The sequence below is a fragment of the Lycorma delicatula genome, chromosome 7 (assembly GCF_047948215.1).
Source record: "Lycorma delicatula isolate Av1 chromosome 7, ASM4794821v1, whole genome shotgun sequence".
Taxonomy (NCBI): domain Eukaryota; kingdom Metazoa; phylum Arthropoda; class Insecta; order Hemiptera; family Fulgoridae; genus Lycorma; species Lycorma delicatula.
In genome coordinates, this window is record NC_134461.1 from 65,422,812 (window position 1) to 65,445,667 (window position 22,856).

The 22,856-nt window shown below is 28.7% G+C and overlaps 1 protein-coding gene across 1 annotated transcript in view; it reads left to right on the forward strand.

Moving 5' to 3' along the window:
* dysf (neuronal PAS domain protein dysfusion) overlaps positions 1-22,856 on the forward strand; it is a 640,106-nt gene that overhangs the window by 613,668 nt on the left and 3,582 nt on the right. Inside the window, exons 9-10 of the mRNA XM_075370678.1 lie at positions 5,336-5,666; positions 9,333-9,843. Coding sequence (XP_075226793.1) covers positions 5,336-5,666; positions 9,333-9,843 — 842 coding nt within the window. The remainder of the gene's footprint in view (positions 1-5,335; positions 5,667-9,332; positions 9,844-22,856) is intronic.

Consider the following 22,856-nt stretch of genomic DNA (forward strand, 5'->3'; position numbering starts at 1 on the left):
TCGAGATCTTTAGCTTAATTACTTGATAAATCCACTTATTGAACCACTGAGATTACAAATACATATATAATAATTAAATATACAAAAAATAAAACAATCCATTTCACTGATGCAGTTTTCCTAGATAATTTTTTTTTTATTAAATTCAACCACCAAATAGTAAAAATGTGGATTAAATTTAATTAACGAATAACATAATTTACCAAAAAGATAAATAAAAAGCAAAAACTCAACTATTTCATTTTTAACATACATTTTTAAGTGTATAATTTTTAATCGTGACTTTAAATTTTAATGCTTCAATTTCTAAAGATAAAATGCCAACATTTAAAAAAAATTTTTTTGACTACTTAATATCCGATTTACTCTTTATTCAAAGAAATATAATAATATTAAACCATTTTTTTATGTCAAACTTAAACACACGTCTCAGGAATGGTCATTCTGAGTCTATACAAGACTACCTCATTTACATGTCATATATATCAATATTATCTCATTGGGACATTAGGAAATAAATGATATACATTTTAAAAATAATTAAAGTACTAGTTCCTGCATGTTTTTATTTTATAATAAAACATTTTTACTTAATTACTTAACACCCTCATGTTCTAAAAACTTGATTTTAATAGGAATTAATTCGAATTACATGCAAAAATATCAATTAAGAAAAATCTTACATAAGAAATTTTAGCTTAAAAGATGAGATCTAATTTTCTCAGTTCCTATTTATTTCGCGATATCCATGAAGACGACATAGAGATAATATTCATCTGAAAATGTCGTGTATTTTTTTTTTCTTATGGTCAACTCTACATAATGTATTGGCAAGTAAATAAATAACATATTTTATGTCTTGGTTTCTCTTTTTTTAATATAAATTTACTATTATACAAAAACCGAGGCTTCAAAATCGTCTTATATATTTATCATATTCCAAATCATTTAAATATAATACAGTATCTTTTCATTTTCTTTTGAAATATGTAGGTTAATTAAAAATAAATACATAAACAAAAATAAAAGAAAAAAATTATATTAAAAAAAAAATCAGATGAAATAAAAATAAGTAAAACATATATAAACATAGGTCCTACGTAACTTGTAGAATATACCTAATTAGGTCGGACGATTTATATGACAGAAAGGGGCGGTATTTTTATCACCAAATGGTAAATTTACAATATATCACATAGAATATAGGTATAAGTTAGTGGCGGCTGAGTTTCACACAACGAGATTATGATTTAGTTCTTCAGTTGTGAACGTGTTTGCGATCCTATCTAAAGACCAATAAAAAATGTTATATGAACATGGTTTTTATATGATGTTTGTCTATAAGTATTTATTTTACGGGAGAGGTGTTCGCACGGACTAGTAAAAGAGAGTGAGATCGGATAAAGGAGTCGATGGAGAAGGGAAAATGAAATAGAGGGGATAGATATAAAGAGGGGTTAACTCATAAAAATAGAAGAACCGAGCCAGATGATGCCGGATAGATATAAACGTACCGACATCGTAGTATAAATGCCAATACATCAAGAAATAAATACAACAATAGTGTCTAAGATTTCGGTTCAATTTCTTAAGATTCAATGATTATTCTTCCCTAACTAATAACGATTTATCATGGCCGACTTCGTACAGCCGTTTGCGGACCGTGAAGGAATGAACGTAAACCTGAACGCCGGCTTTAAAAGATGAACTCTTCTCCCTTCTAACAGCCATCTACAGAGCGAGAGGGTAGCCGGCCTTCTACTCGCGATCATATCCGAGTTTCGAGACGAAACGAACCAACGGCCACTCTCCGAACAACGTCCGAAGAGCGTAGCGTACAACGCTCATGCTCCTTAGAGTACACCCTCCTCCTTCTGCAGTCCGTCCGGCGAGCTAGCTTACTCTCTCGTCAGAGATAACGATCTGAGTGTTTATTTTATATAGACACCTCTTTAAGGTTTAAACATATTTATTCATTATTCACAGATGCATTAAAATAAACGTTATTGTGACGTTAATAGCCAGTTCACTTCTGTAATAAACATTAGTGTGTTTATTATCTTTTTACTATTATTGCTGATACACCCTGTTATCCTCCTTTAACAACCCCTTAGTTTATAAACACAAAAACCGTACTAAAGATAGACAGATAGAGAAAGAGACAGAGGAAGAGAGTAAATGAAAAAGAGATAATGTAGAGATACAAAGTTTAAATATCTGCCAACATCTGATTCAACAACCAATAATCCACCTACAATAATTTAATACATTATCTCTTCGATATAAAATAATACCGCATTATTTTTTATCAATAACAATTTATCTTTAAGTTATTTTTATAATATTGAAGAATTATTTTTAATGATGATTAATTTATGACTATGAATTATTATTTAAACATCTTCATCATGATTAATATTATTAATCTATATAAATAATAATATAATTTTTTTCTTTTTTTTTTTTTAAAAGTTAAAAGATACTAAATTATTATATTTCGTTTATATTTTATACAGATTAGAAATCTTCTATTATTTTTATTTATGTAACCAAGAAATTACATTTTTTTTTAAATATATTAAATTTATGTGTTAACTAAAGCAATAAGCGAAAGCAAATCGAGCCAAAATTGAATTTAAAATACTATTTTTTTAATTTTTGTTCTTATATAGAAATTTTAAAAAGTTAACAAAAAACCTGACAGCAAAGTACCTTCCTGGTATTAGTTATTTATTCTTATATAGTGGAAACAAAATGATACGTGAAAATAAATAAAAAAAGATTTTTAATTTAAAAAAATCGACATTTCTTATGGCTTCCATGCGCCCAATATTGCTCCAAATTACTTTTTTTTAGGTCACTTGCATTACTGCTACGCCTAATAAGACAAATAATAATCGGTTAAAAAATATGCAGTATATAAAAAGATAGCTTTTCACAATTTATGAAAAAAAGAAATATTGGAACAATTTATTTTTAAAAATGATAAGGATAATCTTGCATCCATCTACTGAGCTTAATATAAAGTGGAGTTATATTTGCAAAATTATGAGCAAAAATATCTAACTCATCCCTTGAAGATATTGATCCCAAAATTTCCCTCATATACTCGAGTTTCTATAAAATGTTTCATCAAAATCAGTTTATCCAGTTAAAAGATATTATTAAGCTTCAAACATGTCATTACACATATATACGATACGTGTGTATGTATGAACATTCCCTCACCCCGTTAGTTTTTGTTTTTTTGGTCTCTGGGTCATGAAATGTCGAGAAATGAAAAAAACACCCATATTCCATTTTTGACTGATTACCTTACTTTCCTTCTTGCAGCATACCTCTGGAGGTATGATGTCAGGAAAGTATTTTTTCTTCATTAATTACCATCAACAAAATGTTGGAAAGAAGGGAAAAAAATTCACCTGGGAAAGCAGATCATCTCAAGTAAAGCTTCAACATTGATTTATCTTAGCAGCAAAAACGTTTATTAATTTAAATACCTATTCTGAGATCTCAGTGGTCCCGGAGTTGTCTGGAATGTAAACAGTGAAATTGGCGAACCTGCTGGTTTTTATGATTTAATATAAAATCCTGGGGAAAATAGTCGTAAGAAATAGGTTTTTATTTTTTATTTTTTATCTAAAAATATCAAACCATAAAAAAATTGTTTCTAACGTAAGAAAAAACAAAACTATATTTTTCACAAAGTAGATCTCGTCAAGTTCTGTTGAAATACCTGGATGGCGTCATTTTAAACCTCTACATTTAATTTATCTTTTTTTTAACAGGATTTCTCACAAGTAAAAAGTATTATTTATAACGGAGAAACGGCTTTTTTTATTAATATTTTTATAAAACTTTTACTTTCTTGTACGAAGTAAAGGAAGTATTGTGATCGCGAAAATTTGGGTGTTCAAAGGTTTTAATCATTCCTGAATCCATTTTACTAGTTTCGGCGTGACGTCTGTAAGTACTTATGTATCTCGATTACTCAAAAACGATTTGCTGTAGTATATCGAAATTTTGTATTTAGGACTGTGTAATTGTTACAACAACTGTCTATGTTTTGGATTGCAATCAACTTGACCAAAAATGTCCAAAAAAGCCCAAAATCCGAAACATTTGAATTTTCTACTTTTTTTAACTGCCCTAATAAGCCTTCATTGAGATCTTTTCAACGATATATTATCATAAGTGGTACTTATTTTCATTGGTTCCAGAGTTATAACCAGATAAAATTTTAATTAATGAAATGTTTGGATCTTACAAGGAGAAGACACATCCGTTCAAATCCGACTTCATTTCCTTTTTTTATCATTTTTAAAATTTATATACTGATTTATTAATAATTAGTAACCTCTGATTGTAAAAAACTTTTAGAATAAATAGTAATTCAATAACAACAATAAAAAAATATCAGAAGTATTAGTGAAATAAAATTTTATGTACTTTTAAAAATGTGTATATGTAATTTAATCAGCGTAAGAGGAAATCATATGATGTCCACATAAATCTTTTTTACAAATATTAATATACATAATTTATAAAATGAATTAAAAAAAAATATATTCAATAGGGATTTTAAAGAATAAAATAACATTCATCATTATTATTAGATAGCATCTACACCATGTTTTCCACTACGTAGTAGGCGTGATTTTTTGATAACTGATTTAATTTTATTTTTCTGAAACTTATAAAATATTTATTTTTTTTCAACTAAAACCCGTTTTATTTATTTGAACCGTCATAAATTCATCTGAAAATACAAAAGTATTAAATATTGTAATCTTTTTTTAGTAGGAGTAAATTAAAATTTGATTTGTATATTTAGTGGATAAATTAAATTTTAATTTAAACAAAACTACGTAAAGGGAACAGATAGATGCCGTAATTTTTTTTCTTAGGCTTTATTATTACCCAATCTGATTATGTTGAACAAACTATGATAGTTAAACTGGTAGAGCAGAGTAGCAAGTATAAACATTATAACGTGACATGAAATCAGCAGCGTTACCACGAAGTTTCCGGAATAACTTAGTGCGAGATGAAAAGACCACTTAAGAACAGCAGCAGGTTTTACCATAGAATTTTTTTGTGTAAACTAATATATGAAGAGAACTACATTTAGAGAGTTTGGAAGGAATTATCAATTCGATTTTAGGTTTCACATAGGAGATTTTGAAAACATCTTTCATATAACATATTTGCAATATAAAAGAATACGTTTTCTAAATTTCAGGTTTCGAAATTAGGAGTTAGAAATATATTTATAATTATAAATATAAAATCTTAAAATATTTTATCATTTTTAACTTTATATATTTTTTTTCAGTGAACGAGAAGCAAGCGTTATGCGTGCAAATAGTTGGTTATATCATTATTACATGGTGCAAACAAAACTTCAATATGGACTCGCATACGAAGCACATGCCACATCAAGAATGACAACGGCATATTATCAGCCAACACAAACTTACCAAGAAACACCACAAGTATCATACCACCAGATGTCACCGTCACCATCACAACCACCACCACCGATACATCCTCATCCTTTGACACACGCACCCGATCCGGCGTTCAGGTACGGAAGACGTTCTGAACCAGAACCAGTAGACTACTCTTTACATCCTTTACATCTCAAAAGAGAACCACTCACAAAGGTAATCTTTTTTTTTATAACGTTTCATAAATCAAAATTAGATTAAAGTCTACTATAACTTGATTACTTCTATCAGGTTTTATAACTCTTAAATTACCTTTATATATCAATATAACTCTTAATAACCAGATTTCATTTTAAACTATTAAAGAATGTAGATCAGCTTTTCTAATGAGTTTATACTCATCTCAATCAATAGAAATTGAAAGTAATGTTTCTCAAATTTTTTTTTATGCTGTGAAATTTTTTGGTTACGTATTTCTTCCCTATTGCTAATATGCCGGGGAAAATGCACCCTCTACTTTAACAGTCCAATATTAGAATTTATCACTGATACATCATTTGGAAAATTTCACTTGTTTTAGGGTAAATTATTAATAAACGTATGGATATCATTTATATTTTAAAAAATCATTTATTTTTAATACTTTTCTTTATAGTTACATCAAAAATTCTTCCCTATTGCTAATATGCCGGGGAAAATGCACCCTCTACTTTAACAGTCCAATATTAGAATTTATCACTGATACATCATTTGGAAAATTTCACTTGTTTTAGGGTAAATTATTAATAAACGTATGGATATCATTTATATTTTAAAAAATCATTTATTTTTAATACTTTTCTTTATAGTTACATCAAAAATTAAAGTTATTAGCGACTTATCAGTCTAATGTAACTGTAACGGTAAATTTGTAGTCTTGAACAAACTCAGATCGACTACTCGTAATTTATTGAAACCCAACTACCAAGAACACCGGTATCCACGATTTAGTTTTTAAATCCGAATAAATATTTCATATAAAGTTATTTATTGCATTATTGATTCACGGTAACATTTTTTAATTTAAAGTCTGAACTACTGAAAAAAACACAATTCTATGAATTTAAATGACTCGATTAATGAATGTAATTGTGTACTTTGTTGATTTTATTAGACTTATCTTAACACCACTTTGTTCAGAATTATCTCTAAAAGGTTTTTTTAAAGTTTTATGTGTTTATTATCCATTTAACGAAATTATTGTACGTTATACAGAAAAAAGTGTTTTTACCACAGATTTTTTTTTACCCAAAATTTCTCAAAACCTACTACAGATGCGGTTATTGGATTTATTTTATTATTTTTAAGGTCAAAAATCTTCAAAACCACTAATTCCGCTCCTTAATTAGTGTTCCTAAAAGTTTCATTACGACCTCATTTCACTGGGGTCGCTGAAATCTGAGCAAAATGATTCACTAGCCGTAACTCGTAAATGAAGCATTTTAGAACATATGTTTATATGAACTTTTTCCGTTATTTTCACGAGTAAAATAAGTTATGAAAGTCCCAAGAGAACTTTGTGATTCACCTGTATAATTTACTAACATTACGTTTCAAAAAAATTGGATAAACTTTCCTAGAAAATTTTTTTCTCTCTTGCAATTAGTAATTTGAAATTTTTGATAGCTAGTATTAAATTTCTTCGTAAAGTTACCTTTTATTTCATTAAAACAAATATAAGTTTCGTTATCAGTAAACAGTTGCAAAAAAAGTATTAACACCTTAAACAAATAAAAGAAAGAACTAAAGGAAAATTATTTACTCAAATATTTTCCTATGCTTTTAAGACAATAATTTTCTGAAAAAAGGATGTTTATTAAACTGCTGGCTCTAGCCCTGTACTTATAAATAAATTACCGTGACAATGTATAAATAATTTAACCTGTTAATTTTTATTAAGCGTTGCTTAACAACGTTCTTATTTTATTTATTTTTTCATATTTATTAAACTTTAAAATGATTAATAAAAGTGGTTGTATAGTAAACAAACTTTCATTCTGAATTAATGAAGTAAACCTAAAAATACTGAAATACTACATAAAAAAGAATGATGTAATTAATTGAACAGAAAATTAAAAATTATTTTAAAAACTTTACTCTAGATTTCAGTGAAAAGTTTTTCGAATAATTTTATACATCTAAATTAATTGCGTATGTATGTATCATTTTTAATGTATATAGTATTTACTTCACATGGTAAGTATACACAATATTTTTAAATTATTTACTAATGTATTTCCTTTTTAAAACGGCTAACTTTCCGCAAAAATTAATGAGATGAAATTTTTTAGCATGTGCAAAAACACCAAGCCTAACCTGGATTAAAAATAACGATCTTCCAGATGGAAGACAGATACGCTATCACTCCGCCACAGAAATCAGCACAAAAGGAACACAAAATTTCTCACACATTCTTTCAAAGGAATTTTGATTTCTGAGTTTGTGAAAATCGGTATCACTAGCCGATGTCATTTGACTTCGTATGATATCGGTATCATTTTCTGATCCCGTTAGTTCAGAAAAAAATATTCTGCAAATCTGTTTTGATTGTAGTTATATTATCAATAGAAGATTACCGTTTGAAACCTATCGTGTAGAACAACAACCAATTAGAATACCGAAGATACCAGGAATCAAAAAATTCAAGAAAGAACCAGATGGCAGTGCATGTGGATGAGACATCTAGTTAAGACAACATACGAATCATAAAAATTACTTTTAATCGGATGCAGTTAAATCTAGATAGGCTTAAGTGAGTTTCAACGAGTTTTTATCAATGATTCTCTCATTTATAGATTCTCGGAACTCTTCTAAAGGGTACTCGTAACCGCCTATCCTTTGCTTTTTTAATTTTTGCAATATTTAATAACCATTATCTCAGGAATTACTAATGCTACAGGCTTCAGATTTTTATTTCTGCTTGTCTTTCTTGCCTTTTTATGGATTTTTTGAACTGTTTTTCCGCATCGTTACATGTTCCTCGTCAATCTTTTTAAATTTTTACGATATTAAGAACCGAATTGATTCCAAGAACTTCAGACACTTGCTAATATTTCCATTATTAAATGTTGACTCGCATCATGTACTCCAAGTGTCAAAGGAAACTCAAGTGTTTCCTTTCCCACAAAAATATTTGTTAGCAACCGGTTCCAAATTATGTGGTTGAGAGACTAGTTGGAGTTCTGTGGCTTGTCCATGAAGAAAATTTTTTTACAAATCTACATTACACAAACTTTGAAATATTAGCTTTATAAACTGAAAAACAGACAAACGTTGGGAGAGAAGTTTTTTGTGAATAAGAATAATTTTTACTGGAAAATTTGAGCGTCGTTGTTTGCAATACAGCTGTGATATGTAATATTTTTTTAAATAACATTACAAAATTTATTTAACGAACAGTAATGAATCTTATATTAAATGACTTAGAAAATATTAAAAAATAAACTGAGAAGGAATTCCAAAAAACGATTTTTTTTTACCCCCTTACCGATTAATAATGCCCTGAAATACAATAAAATAATATTAAATTCGTACCGTATTTTATATCTGAAATTATAAATATAGCAGCTAAAATATTTATTACGTCATCAGGGGATTTCTTCATTTTTATTTTTATTAGGTTCAAGCGATAATAATCTTTTTTATGGCTTGCCGACGAAAACCGTTACAAAATTTCATATTTAAAAAATTTCAATTTATCCAGTATCAAATAGATGATAAGATACTTGCATATTTTGCAAACATACGAATAATTTTTAGGTACTTAGTGCATTCAAACAACAAAATTAAATCATTAACTTCTGTTCTGATAAATATTTAAAAAAAAAAAATACGATGTTACAGGTAGAACCATCACCAGGATCTTCGCCATCATCTGAGGTTATAGTAGATCTTGATAGAGAAGGAGGTACAGTGCTTGTAGCAGGTCATACGTCATCGGCGGGAAGATCGAGGATATTTGTCAAAGCAGCAACGACGGTAACAGATCCGGCTGACCTAATGGAACAGTGGAATCCAAGTCCGCCGTGGTCGGATACAACAGTACAAAAAGTTCCAGATATATTACACCAAGAATTAAGTCCATATGTAACGACCACCCCACCGACCCCAGGAAGTGCTGTTTCTTTACAACACGCTCCACATTCTGCGTTTACATTCGATTGGACGCCGGAACAATACGTACCCACTGCGCCGGGACTTAGAACGCCGAGTCTAGATGAAGATTGTACACCGGTACTTAGCTTTCCGTGGCCTTCAGAACATAGACTGTTTCCATTACAACCACCTCCCCCGGCAAGACCTTCCTTAATAGTGAGATTAGATTCGGAGCCTATGGACCAAACAAATCTCAAAGGTATTTATAATTACCATTATATTACATAAGGTTTTTATTCCTTAAACTACCTGAGCCTAATTCTTTACCTTTTTTTAATATTCATTCACCTCAAAATTTTTTAGGAATAAGATAATTTATTGGTCAACTTCCTGTGATCAAAAAATGTACGGATTGTTGATCAATTGTCACCGACGATAAGACAATAAAGTCCAAAATTAGATGATGTTTAGGATACTACATACTCTCCAACCTTTTTCTTCAGGATCAACTAATATTGCTAAACTGCAGTAAATAAATAATAATCTTTTATTTATTAATAAATAAAAGCTAATAGAAATTAATACCAAACACGATTTGTATAATTATACAGTATGATAATTTACACATTAGACCATAACAATATTAAGCATCATTAATCATTTAAAACAACATTTAGTAGGAATAAAAATGAAGCAATAATTAAACAAGTTAAATTAAATTAAATTTAAATATTAATTAATAAACAAAGAAGTACACGAAAAAGGTTTTCGTGTCATTGAAAATTATTTAAATAATTTCTGAAACTAGTAAACGCTCAAAAACTGTACAAAAAAAAAAAATACTTGACAGTTTCGATTATTAAATAGTCATCATAAGTAGTTTCAGAAGAAGGAATTATATAAGTAAAGTTAAATTATACTTTATATAAATATAAAACAAAGCAATAGAAATAGAAAACATAAAATAAATACCGTATTTACTCGCGTAATTCACTCACTTTTTAACCAACATTTTTACTTCCTTGCACCAAGTGATCGCAAAGCTTTCAACGGAAACAACCATTTGACCATCTCTGTATCCATTCTGACTAGTTTCTAACGTCTGTTTCTCGCATTTCTCAAAAACGATTAAACGTTGGATGTTCAAAATTTGGATTTTGGACTGTTGTAACATCTAGTTGTGCACCTCTCCTTTTGATTGCAATCGACTGGACTAAAATTGTCCAAAAACGCCCAAAATCCAAAAAAATTGGATTTTGGGCTTTATCATTATCAGGCACAATTCCAACCAATAGTATTCTTTGTTTTCCAACCAATCATAAGGTGAGAGTAACACTTATTATTATCAGGCACAAAATCCCAACCAATCTTATTCTTTGTTTTTTAACCTATCATAAGGTGAGAATAATACGTAGTACTTATTTTCATTGGTTCCAGTGTTATAGCCCAATAAAATGTTAATTAACGAAATATTTGGATGTAACAAAGGCAAGGCACATCGGTTAGAATCCGATTTCATTTTCCTTTCCTTTTTTATCTTTTTTTTTTAAATATATTGATAATTCAATAACAAAAAAATATGAAAAAAATCATCATTTTTTAGTGAAATGAATTCAAAAATTTTTACAGAGATTAATAAAATCAATGTGTTTAAATTAAATTAAAAATAAAAGTCGTATTCGAACTTATGTGGATTGTTGCAGATCCGACAATTTTTTTTTTTGTAGTGTAGAGGTGGGCAATCCATTTTACAGACGCCGAAGCAGTGTCGGAGTCGCTAACAGGTCCCGCTAGGCTTTAGGAAGAACGTATGTTTACCTGCGCACTACCGACTAATCTCCACCCCTGGCATAGCTAATAACGCATTCCATCAAGAAAGAGGAGTTCGTCCCCCTTCAGTCATACGTTATATCATACTACAAGTACAGATCTTAAGTTGAAAACACAATACAGATTCTTACATGAGATCATTAAATAATCAGTACAAAACACAATACAAACATCAAATGAAGCATATTATACATGATACATGTACTAACCATATACAATATCCTTATACTACATTACTACTTGAGCGATGTGAAACAAAATATAAATTGCTAATAAGGACACCACAAAAAATGTGAAGCAATGTGGTGTCCACCAGAATGCAATTGTGTAAGTGTCCACTTTATTAAAGAATTGGAGGATCGTATCTCCCTCTCAAATGAAATAAGTTTAAATGCACAAAATGTGTATAAGTAATTTAATGATCGTTCAAGTCATGTGGTGTCCCAGATATTTTGTTTAAATATTGGTACGCGAATAAAGGATTTACATAAGTTTATAATGAAACTAAATTCTGATAATCAGTGAGATTATTATATTTATTTGAATATTTTGTTCCTGAATATTTAAAAAAAAAATATTCTTTAAAAATACTGGTGCGTGAATTACCCAATGGCGGGAATTTCGCAAATTCATACGGAATTAATGGTAATAAACATTAAAAAAGGATTAATAAATAATTTAGTCTGATTTTTTTAGTTTACAATGAGAGATTTTAATACATTCATTGACTAACCGGTCAGGACAGGCTTCGCTCGCCCTTGCCGTATCGCCTGGGTCCTCGCCACGTTCGTTTTTCTTATGGATGTGAGAATAATTCTGACAACAATTAATGGCTGAAAATTTCTCTTTCCTCCAACGTTTCCCTCGTTTTTGAGGTAGAAGCTTTGATACGCTTCTGCTACAGACAAAGCTACAGCTCGAGTCTGGACGTAGCGCTCTCGATCAGCAGTTAACCGAAAATCAGGCACTACAGCTGTTTCAGAGAACTGAAATAGGTATTTCTTTTTCCTAAAGGCATATATTTTTTACTTTTGTCAATCCAATATCGACAGCCAGAATAAACAATCAAAATCAATAAAAAATTCCTAAATGTTATCTAAGCTAATTACAATAATAATATATTTATACAGTACAGTAACAGTCTTAGCCTACTTAAATTTACTGTTGGATGATAATGAATTTTTGTAACGAGCGAAAAATTCCATGTCTGACAGGGTTTTGAACCCGAGACCTCCGTATGAGAGACCGAGTCGCTATCACTCCGCCATGGATCGGCATTAAAACTAATGAAATATTTTAGATATTCATTAAAGAAAAAAGTTAATTATTTTTTACTCATTATATTTCTGTTTCCATAGAAATACAATGAAGGGCTAATTTTTTTTTCTTTAACGAATATCTTTCATCTTTCAATATCTTAAACCTTTAGGAATACCGTAATAATTTTAATTGGATATAATGACCATGCCTCTAAGGCATAAATCTGCAAACTTCTATTAAAATCTGTATGTATGTATGTATGTATCACATACATCATACAAGTTGTCACTCATTAGAAATTTATCATTTTATTATATGTATTAATTACTTTATTTTATATATATTTTTAGGCTGCTAGTTTTTGATCGTTTATGATTAATTAAAAACTATTTTTAAACAGTTTTTGGGCGCATACTATATATCAAATTATTTCAATATCTCTTTAGTAACTCTTTTTTTTTTTCAAATATAATTTTACATGATCAATTAACTAATAGAGGCAAGTCTTCAATAATAATCTGACAAATCAAAAAAATAAAAAAACACAATGTTAATAATTTAAATCTTAGTCTACCTTACATCTAATCAATGCACGCCGTATTGAAAATATAACACACTAAAACAGAAAAATACTATTTAATATCAATAAAGTTTTTAAAATCATTTTCGATTTAGAGAATTCAGCTATATGAAATCTCGTGGTTTATTTTTCCTGGTTTAATTAGAATAAAGAATTTTAATAACTGAATCAGAAAATGTTTATGTAAATAATTGTTGCTTAGACCGAATGGTTTAACCTAGGAAGAGAAATAAGACAAGAATCCTGAATTCACCAATCTTGTTTAGTACGTACGTTGAAGATATAATCAATCAATTTTAATAAAGTTTGCATTGATATGGGTTTTATTTTGGGGGAGGAAGAAATACCACATTCTGTTTTTCAATTGCTTTTCACTTGTCAAGGTGTTTTAAAGATTGTCGTATTTTTATTTATTTTTAAAAAAATATTAAATTTACATCAATCAATTTCATTATTTTATCGATTAACTATCCAGTTGGAATGAAAGGCTTTCTTGTACATACATTAGAAGAAAATTAGAATTTATTTTTACTCTGGATAAGTCAGTTGTTAACAACTTTATATACTTTGATAATATTTCAATTAATAATATTTCATAACGGAACTAAGATCTGACAAGAGATAAGTAATACTATTATAAAATATATAAAGAGGTGAAAAATATAAAGTATATTAAAAAAATAAAATAACAGAGAAGTAGATTATGTTTTATTACCGGTATGAAAACATGAAGAGAAAGATATTTCCACACATCATAAAGTATACTGTGAAGATTAATTAAGCCAGTATACTAAGGTAAAGAGTCGCCGGGGGCTCATTAGTAAAGAGTATATATGTAAGGCTATCATCATACCAATAAAGTATAACAGACAGACAGTGACATAGCGATTCGGTCGACCAAAAGAAAGAAGACGATACACTAAGCGCCATAATATAGACTAAACTTAACTACTCAAACAACACAACATTTTAAGTTTGGCGGTTTGTTACTTTTATTAATATTTATTTATTTATTAAAAACAAAAAATTAAAAATAAACATAAAAAAAAAATTCGACTCGACTGAAGAGTAGATATATAAATTTCTTTATCCCCGTACCAATTTGTTCCCTAACGGATAAACGTAAATTAACGAACCTTTTTAATATTAGTATAGTCGGTGTCTTTGATCTCAACCTGCGATATATATTAATATCCTAAACCGTTCATGTTATAATGGATATTATTAAAACTTGAGAGAATAAGAGATAGATACGGCATTAGATAAAGAAAAAAAGAAATAAAGAATAAAAGAGAAGTGGGGGTGGTTAGACAAAGAGAAATAGATTTCTATTTTATTTAAAACTTTTCACGCGCATCAGTTATCTTTTACCATATGATTTTCCATTCATAAGTTACATACTCCCAGCCGTGATTAAATTTTTGCTTTAAAATAACGCATTACAACACTATAAATTTAAAAATAAAAATTTGTATACTCTAATAAAAATTTAGTGTTTGTACGATAATACATTATTAAAAATATTTTTCTAATAAGAAAAGATAATATACCCCCCTAACTGGTGGTAGTTCAGTTGATAGATAATATACCCCCCTAACTGGTGGTAGTTCAGTTGATAGAATAACTAAATTATAATCTTAAGGTCTCAGATCTGATAAATAAAAGATTTATGGAGGAATAATAATAATATAGCAAATAAAAAAAAGAAAAAGTGTCAGCTGATCACATTTTTTACGTCGTTTCCAGTGTTTTATATTATTATTAATTCTGTTAAAAATACTATCAAAGTTATTTAAGCTATTCGAATCCAAGTGATCTTACATAACTATTTTCAATACACGAATTATTTATTAAAAAATTAATGTATGAATTAAGAATTTAAAAAATAACTTTTTAATTAATAAAAACTAGAAAAAAGGCACCGCGAAAATGTTAGATGGTTTATGTTTCAACATATTTTTGCCAATAGTAACCAAATAACGTTCGTAAATTTAACGTACTAACAAGAACAAAAACCTTTACAACGAAAGCTTCAAAATCCTAAATATTATTAGCTTTATCTTTAGTAGTGATTTAGTAGTGATTTCATCATCCCAAATGTTTTCCTTTTTTATCCCCAAAACACAAATATAATTTTAGTACAAATCGTTCGAACGAATGAATCGTTCGTGCGCTACCCGAAGCCGCCGCCCGGAGCAAAACCATTGGCTTGATCTGCGCAAATAGCAGCTAAAATAAAAAATGTGAGCACGTAGAACAAACAAAAAAACAAACCCATGCATCATCCTTTTTTTTAGGAATTTTGTAAAGATATACATTAATGCAAAAAAGCAGAAAATATGAATTTAAAAGACAGTTTCAGAAATAGACTACAAACTTTAAAGATGTTTAATTTACAATTGGTTCCAATTTATCGGAACTATAAGTAAATTTGAATACCAAAAAAATTACATGCAGAGAAGGGTTTTAAGAATGGTAAACTAGGTATACTATGTATGCAGTACACATCTTATACAGTTTACTTTTGTACTAAATGTACAAAAAAATAACTAAAAAATAATTATAAAAGAAAAATTAAATAAAATTAATATTGAATGATTATTATTTTTAAATCTGTAAAAATCAATGAAGATCAAACGTATTAGTAATGTAGGAAGAAATCTGTTTTAGGGGAAAGAATGTTAAATATTTCAGAGAAATAGAGAAATATTACAATTGAATTAAGCAGGTAACGATATGTATCAATAACCATTATCACTCGAAATATTCCGCAGTTTCTGTCGGATTGAGTATTGAAAAAGCTTATTAAACAAAAAAAAAAACATTTTCATAAAATACCCCAATTTCATATCTGTTGGATACATACAATAAACAAATATTTTTATAAAGAATCTCCATCTAGGATAATATGTAAAATAATTTTTCCCTCCTATATTTTGTCTTATTCTTAATACCCACATCCATAACTCATCTTGGACTAAAGTAACGGAGGAAAAAATGCCATTCATTTGTCAGTCTGACAAACAAAACGAAATTAAGTACTCAAAGTAAAATTTTCTAAAAAAGAAACGCAACCTTAACTAATTGTTTTACTGTTCTAATTTAGTTAGAAAAATCGGATTTCTCTTCCAAAGAACGGATGAATTCAGCAAAAACTCCTACTTGGATGGATTAAATTATCTTAACAAATAAATAAGCCTTCAGACTGTGTAACCAGCCCTGATAATGCAAATTAAAATTAAAATTAATTAAAATAATCGTTGCTATAGAAAACAACCGATTAAATTGATTAAAAAACAATAAGAAATATAAGATAAAAAATTCTCCTAAGTAAATAAGTAGAAAAAGATTATTGAAAAGAATTGTTTTAGTAGAATAGACGGTAACGTCTGTTAAGATCGTATCTATATTTTGTCCTTGACTGTTATCGAAGCAACTTTTTTTTTTTATTGGATTATTATGAAAACCAGTCAAGAACAAATTTTAGAATAGATTTAAGACTCTTGCAAGAAATAGTTAGGGGTTGCCATAGTAACGCGAATATTGCTAACCCTGTTGTCATGGTAATACGCGTCATTTGACTCCACCCACTGTAATGGCCCCTATCCATCGCTCTCTTACTATTCTGATAAAATGGCAGTCTTCTCCACTACCTAGAAAACGATTCGACTAATACTGATAGCAATCTATTTGCTTTTATAGCATTTTTTTTCTATCTTATAATAAAAATATCTAATAAATTATGGTCTGATACAAGTGAAGGTATTGTGAATGAAAAGCTATTATTTAGTTTTATATTATTTGTATTTTGGCGGAACTACACGGTTTCAATGTCAAAAAAAAAATATTTAAAAAATGTAGATATGCAAATCTATTATTTTTAACTTCGGTTATCTAAATAAGTTACATGGAGATTAAAAAAGATATCAAAAAAGAAAATCCTGTATGTTTCTTTTAACACATTTATTTTCTTTTTTTATGATAGATTTGCATCAAGTAATAGCTTCATCCATCGATTATTCAAATTTTTTGTTAAACTATTTCTCTACAACTTGAAAAGTTTTTGCTGAATTAATGGATAATAATTTTTAATTAATTTTTTTAAAATTCGCTGAAACCTTTTAAGTTATTAAAACTACTTTAAAACAAATTTGTCATATCCAACCGAAACTGATAAGAAAAGAAATTTATATTCTGTGTAAGACAAGAAATTTAAATTCTGTGTAAATGATATCTATGTAAATTTTTACATAATAAATGCTACATTATATACATTCAGACTTACCGATCCTATACGTCCCAACGAATTTTCCCATATATATCTGTGCTTTATACTGCATCGTAACCCCAACCGATTAATTATTCGAGATAGACTTGACCTATCAACCAATCGTGTATAGGTAATAAAAGTAAAAAAAAGATGTGGTTAGGTATTAAAATGAAAGAAAGTTAGTGAAAAAGTTTCAGACCGACGAATTAGGAACTTAGGAAAAAAAAAACATTTTCGTTAAAATTTTGTGAGGCTGTAGCCCAAGAGTGTTTGCCTCTACTAATAAAGGACACTATTTTCAGAAAGTGAAGTCTGTAAGAAAAACTGTAATCCTTATGTTTTAATATCCCTATAAGTAAAAAAAAGTATGTAGATTATCGTGCCTCACATAATTTTCGTTTCATTGAATCAGATCAATCCAAAGTAAATTTTTTTTTTTAATTTTTGTGCACTTTCCAGGAAAATATAGCTAAAAATGGATATTTTAAAGGAGAAAGAATGGTGATAATGTCAAAAATGGGCTAATGGGTGTTTTTGCAAATCCAAACGTTAAAAAACATACCTCAGGATTGACCAGACTGATTTTCTTCAAATTTGGTTCAAATATTTCTACATAAGGGGCATTAATTACTTTTTTTTTCAAGACGGACATGTGGAAAATTTCGATTTTCTTTAGTTAACCAAATGTCTTACAAAAGTATTTAAAAAAATCAACCCTGGTATGTTTTTTGTTCTTTTGCTTTATTTCCCTACGGTTATAAATATTTAAGCTTTCATATAATTTATATCAAGAAATATCAACACAAATGTTTGTAATTTTTTTTTTAAATTATAGACCCCGGACTTAAATGGTTGTTTTGAAAATTGTATTTTTCTTATCTTAGCCTTAACTCAAGGAAGTGTTAGATTTGGAGAAAACTTTCTTTAAGCAAATTTATTAAGCTTATATGTGAATAAAAACGTTTCCTTCAAATTTATTACCCACCTTTAAAAAAATATATATTTTTTTTGGATCTAACTTTTTTGTATTTTTCTTCATGTCTTAAAAAAATACTAAAATTAAAGTAGCTTTGGAATTTATATTATATTCCGGACTCAAAATGGGAAGCAACCTTTTTCATTAAAACTTTATTCGGTGTATCCGGGAAAGTCTAATTTCACAACTTTTTTTCAAAAAAATGTAAATTTCTAATATTATATTCCGTTGAAAACATTTATTATTAGTTTAATGTGCGTGTGTGTTTTTGGCGCGTAGGTAGGTGTTTTTACTGTAAGTAAAATAGTGTTGACTGAAAGCTCTTTATTCGTACCTAAACATTTTTTTAAAATAATTCATTACATTTTATATTTACTTTGATATATGTTTAAACTAGTACTTTATTAAAATGTAATCCCATAACTAAAAAGAAATACGATGCAAACCAAACATTTTTTCCCGAGAATCTAAGAAAAATAGAAAAATAATATATAATCAATATTAAACAAATAAAATCGAATATATAAAGTAATATACGTTTAAATATATTATATTATAAATATATTGATTTTCAATATCAATAAATACAACATGAATTGCTAACCGCAAAACGTGATATGATGTGTGTCGATCATATATAAGTTATCGGCGTGGAGTTATAGGTGGCTTTTGAAGTGATCGATAGTCTATAATGTGGTCTGTATATTCTGCAGCCTTCCTGTATTACGAATTGATAATAATCATAACTAATAATAATAATAATAATAATAATGATCGATAACAGTAATATTATATTTATTACGGAATCCTTTTCTTCGTAATAAATTCTATTATTATTGTTGTAACATATAAATATATATAATAAACATGATCTTAAAGCAAATTGATTAGCAAGAGAGCAATTGATTTAACAAGGGTCATTGACCTTAATTCAATAAATAAGCCTTTATTATTTTATTACTGATATTATTACGAAGTAGACTTTAATGATTTTCTTTTTAAATGAAAGTAAGTTAAGAGAAAGAAAGTCAATTAGTCTTTATGAGATATACGTACTCCATCACCAGTATAATCATCTAATACTTGCTGTTTAAAACATTAAACTAACATTTGTTTCTTAAATTGTCTTAATATTTTAAAATTTTTTATCACACGTCACGATGTACAACGAATAAAATATATCATAAAATTATAAAAGTTAAATTGAAGCTTTTAAATTAATTATTTTAAAAAATTTTTACTGATGAACTGTGTACAATATCTTTTCTAAGAATAACGGATAAAATAACGGCCCAACAGATTGTTTAAATATTCAATTTGTTTACTTTTAACAAATTGAATATTGGTATGATATTTAACCCACCGGGTTGGCCTAGTGGTGAACGCATCTTCCCAAATCAGCTGATTTGGAAGTCGAGAGTTCCAACGTTCAAATCCTAGTAAATTCAGTTACTTTTATTACGAATTTGAATACTACATCGCGGATACCATTGTTCTTTGGGGGTTGGGTTTCAATTAATCACACACATCCCAGAAATGGTAAACCTGAGACTGTACAACAGTGCACTCATACATATCATCCTCATTCATCCTCTGCCTGACGGTGATTCTCGGAGGCTAAACAGGAAAAGTATGTTTCCTAATCACATCTAATGTACGGCATCCGGTTACTTAGTCAGTTTTGTGCGTTACATGAATGTTTGGAATTTTCCGTAAATCGCAATGGACAGGCTTAATAAAACTGACAGCGTTGTATAACGTTGCAGAAAACGTACATGCCGATCGAAAGTAAAAATACGAGTGTGAACGTGGCTGAAAAATTCGAACCTCAGCTATAGTTACATTACGTTTTCTATATACGTTTTTATGGAGTTAAAGGTTTGAATCAAATGTTGCTCATGTCACCGTGCATCTAGTATGGGTCCAAATACAGTAGTCGATTGGAATAATTTCAATTAATAAAATTAAGGTGCGACACTGAATTTGATGTGAAAAAATCATACTGGTCGCGTCTATCAATAAAAATGAGTTTTCAGCGACATTTATCGTGGAAATATCGAGTGTTTCATATGAAAGTTATAGGTCTCATGTGGAATACTATTTCGCCGAATTCATCTGGTGTCGCATGATGGGGACGGGAACCCGTTCCAAAAAATATTCGATATAGTAAGAACTTTGGCCGCTGGTAGTCTACATGTACCGGTCAGTAAGAAAATTTTCCGTGTTCTTTAATCTGAAGTAATACAATGGGCTGAAAATCTATACTATTATATAAAGAGGAAAAGGGGTTTTTTTTTGGATAAAAAACTACCCGATCTATCGCTACTAAATTTTTAACTATGTTTCCTGGCAAAACTGACAAATTTTTTGATATATTTCATCGCGGGAAAAAATATATATGTAATAGTAGTGATGGTTTGCCGATTGAAACAAAAACTTTAATGAACTGTGAACAGGGTTTGAACTGAATAATTCTAAACAATCGAATGAATAATATTACACAATAATAGAATTAAATTTACGTTAAACAAAATAATTTATATCTATGTTTCGTGGCATAACTAACAGGGTCTCTGGATATAATCTCAAAAAATCTCTTTATATATATATAAAAAATCTCTCTCTCTATATATATATATATATATATATATATATATTTAATAGTGGAGATTTTCGGGTTGATACACAAACTTTAATGAATTGTGAACTGCGAGTGTCTTCCACTGTGTGAGCTGGGTTTGAGGCGATTGATTACATCTAAAAATCAATTTTTAGATTTTTTCGTTTCATTCCTAGTTTCAAAAGTTAAAATTGATTTTTGAATTTATTTTGAAACCCTGTTAGTTTTTTTTTAATTTTTCGGTAACAAATGATGAAATCAACCTGATTTTTGATGAGTGTAATCTTCACGTTAATAAACCAATTTCCAGATTTTTCAAATTCGTCGTTGAAAGGGGATGAAGATAAAAAAATTATTGAACAATGATTGTAAATTTTCCTAATCCCGACTATAGTAAACAAGATATTCAGTAGATTTGGGCTTGAAAATACTCTTCAGATAAATCTTTAAAAATCCATCCATTTTCGTTTTTTTTTAATTCAGATTTTATTTAAGGGTGAGTCACAGCGCCGAAGGTACGGCGCTGTGGTTTAACAACCACAGCCACTACCACTGTTACTGTTTGTATGATTGGCTGCACCTGCCTCCGGTTATTTGACTAATAAACATAAAATAAAAGTATTGACTTATATGGAAAACGCAAGTAACCATATAGCGCGGGCGAAGCTGCGACGGTAAACTAGTTAATAAATAAATAAATTCCTTCAAAAAAGCCACCGATTTGAAGGGAACGAGTGGTGGCTCTGGTAGTCGAATATCGAATGTATAAAACCGCAGGTATATCCTTCCTCTGCTGTAAAAAACAGAACCGAATAAACATTTAACATAAGCCATTAAGAACATAAGAACTGGTTAAACATTTTTTAAAAGCCTACAACTGACTCATAGTGGGTAAAAACTAAAGATTAACCTTAGTTATCGGTGCGATTATAAAAATTTGATGCACGACACTTGTTTACAACAATTAATAAAGAAAAATCCTAATTTTAAGATTTAAAAAGTCCTGTAATATTACGAATGTATCATATAAAAAATAATAAAATTTCTAATTAAGATTAGTTTCTTTTAGATTTCTTTTTTAATAAAAAAATTTATACAACAGCAGTTTAAAAGTTTACTTCCACTGTATAATACATTTATTCAAAGTGAAATTGTTTTAATAAAAAAATAAAATTGGAATTTTAAATTTCGATTAATTTTCCTCCATTATGAATTATTTTTTAATGATACGGAAAAGACATTAAAATTCACCAACTGATTATCAGTAAATAAGAGAATAGAGATTGAAACGGTACAAGGTAATTGCCAAAGGATATACATGTTGAATAATAAAAACGAACAGGCTTATTTAAAAAAAATATATATAGGCCTATATATTTTAAAATGTTTATAGGCCGTTATATATTATATACAAACTACGAAGATAAGAAATAGAAAAGTTGCCGTGCAAAACATTCACCGCGAAATGTACAACAAACTGTGTAAAACAGGCGATGCTTAATCATACATTATTCATAAAATAAGGTATAAATATTAAACAATATCATGAAACACATGCATACGCATGCGGACACATAACACAACCTCACAATAAAGAATCTATAAGAGTACATATGAAAACGGTTACATGAGACTTTGACCAAGAATTCTTGGGTTTTCATCACATCCATAAATAGAAAAGATGAAAGGTTACATACAGGTTGATATTTTAATGTTAACCGATAATAAAATTATAG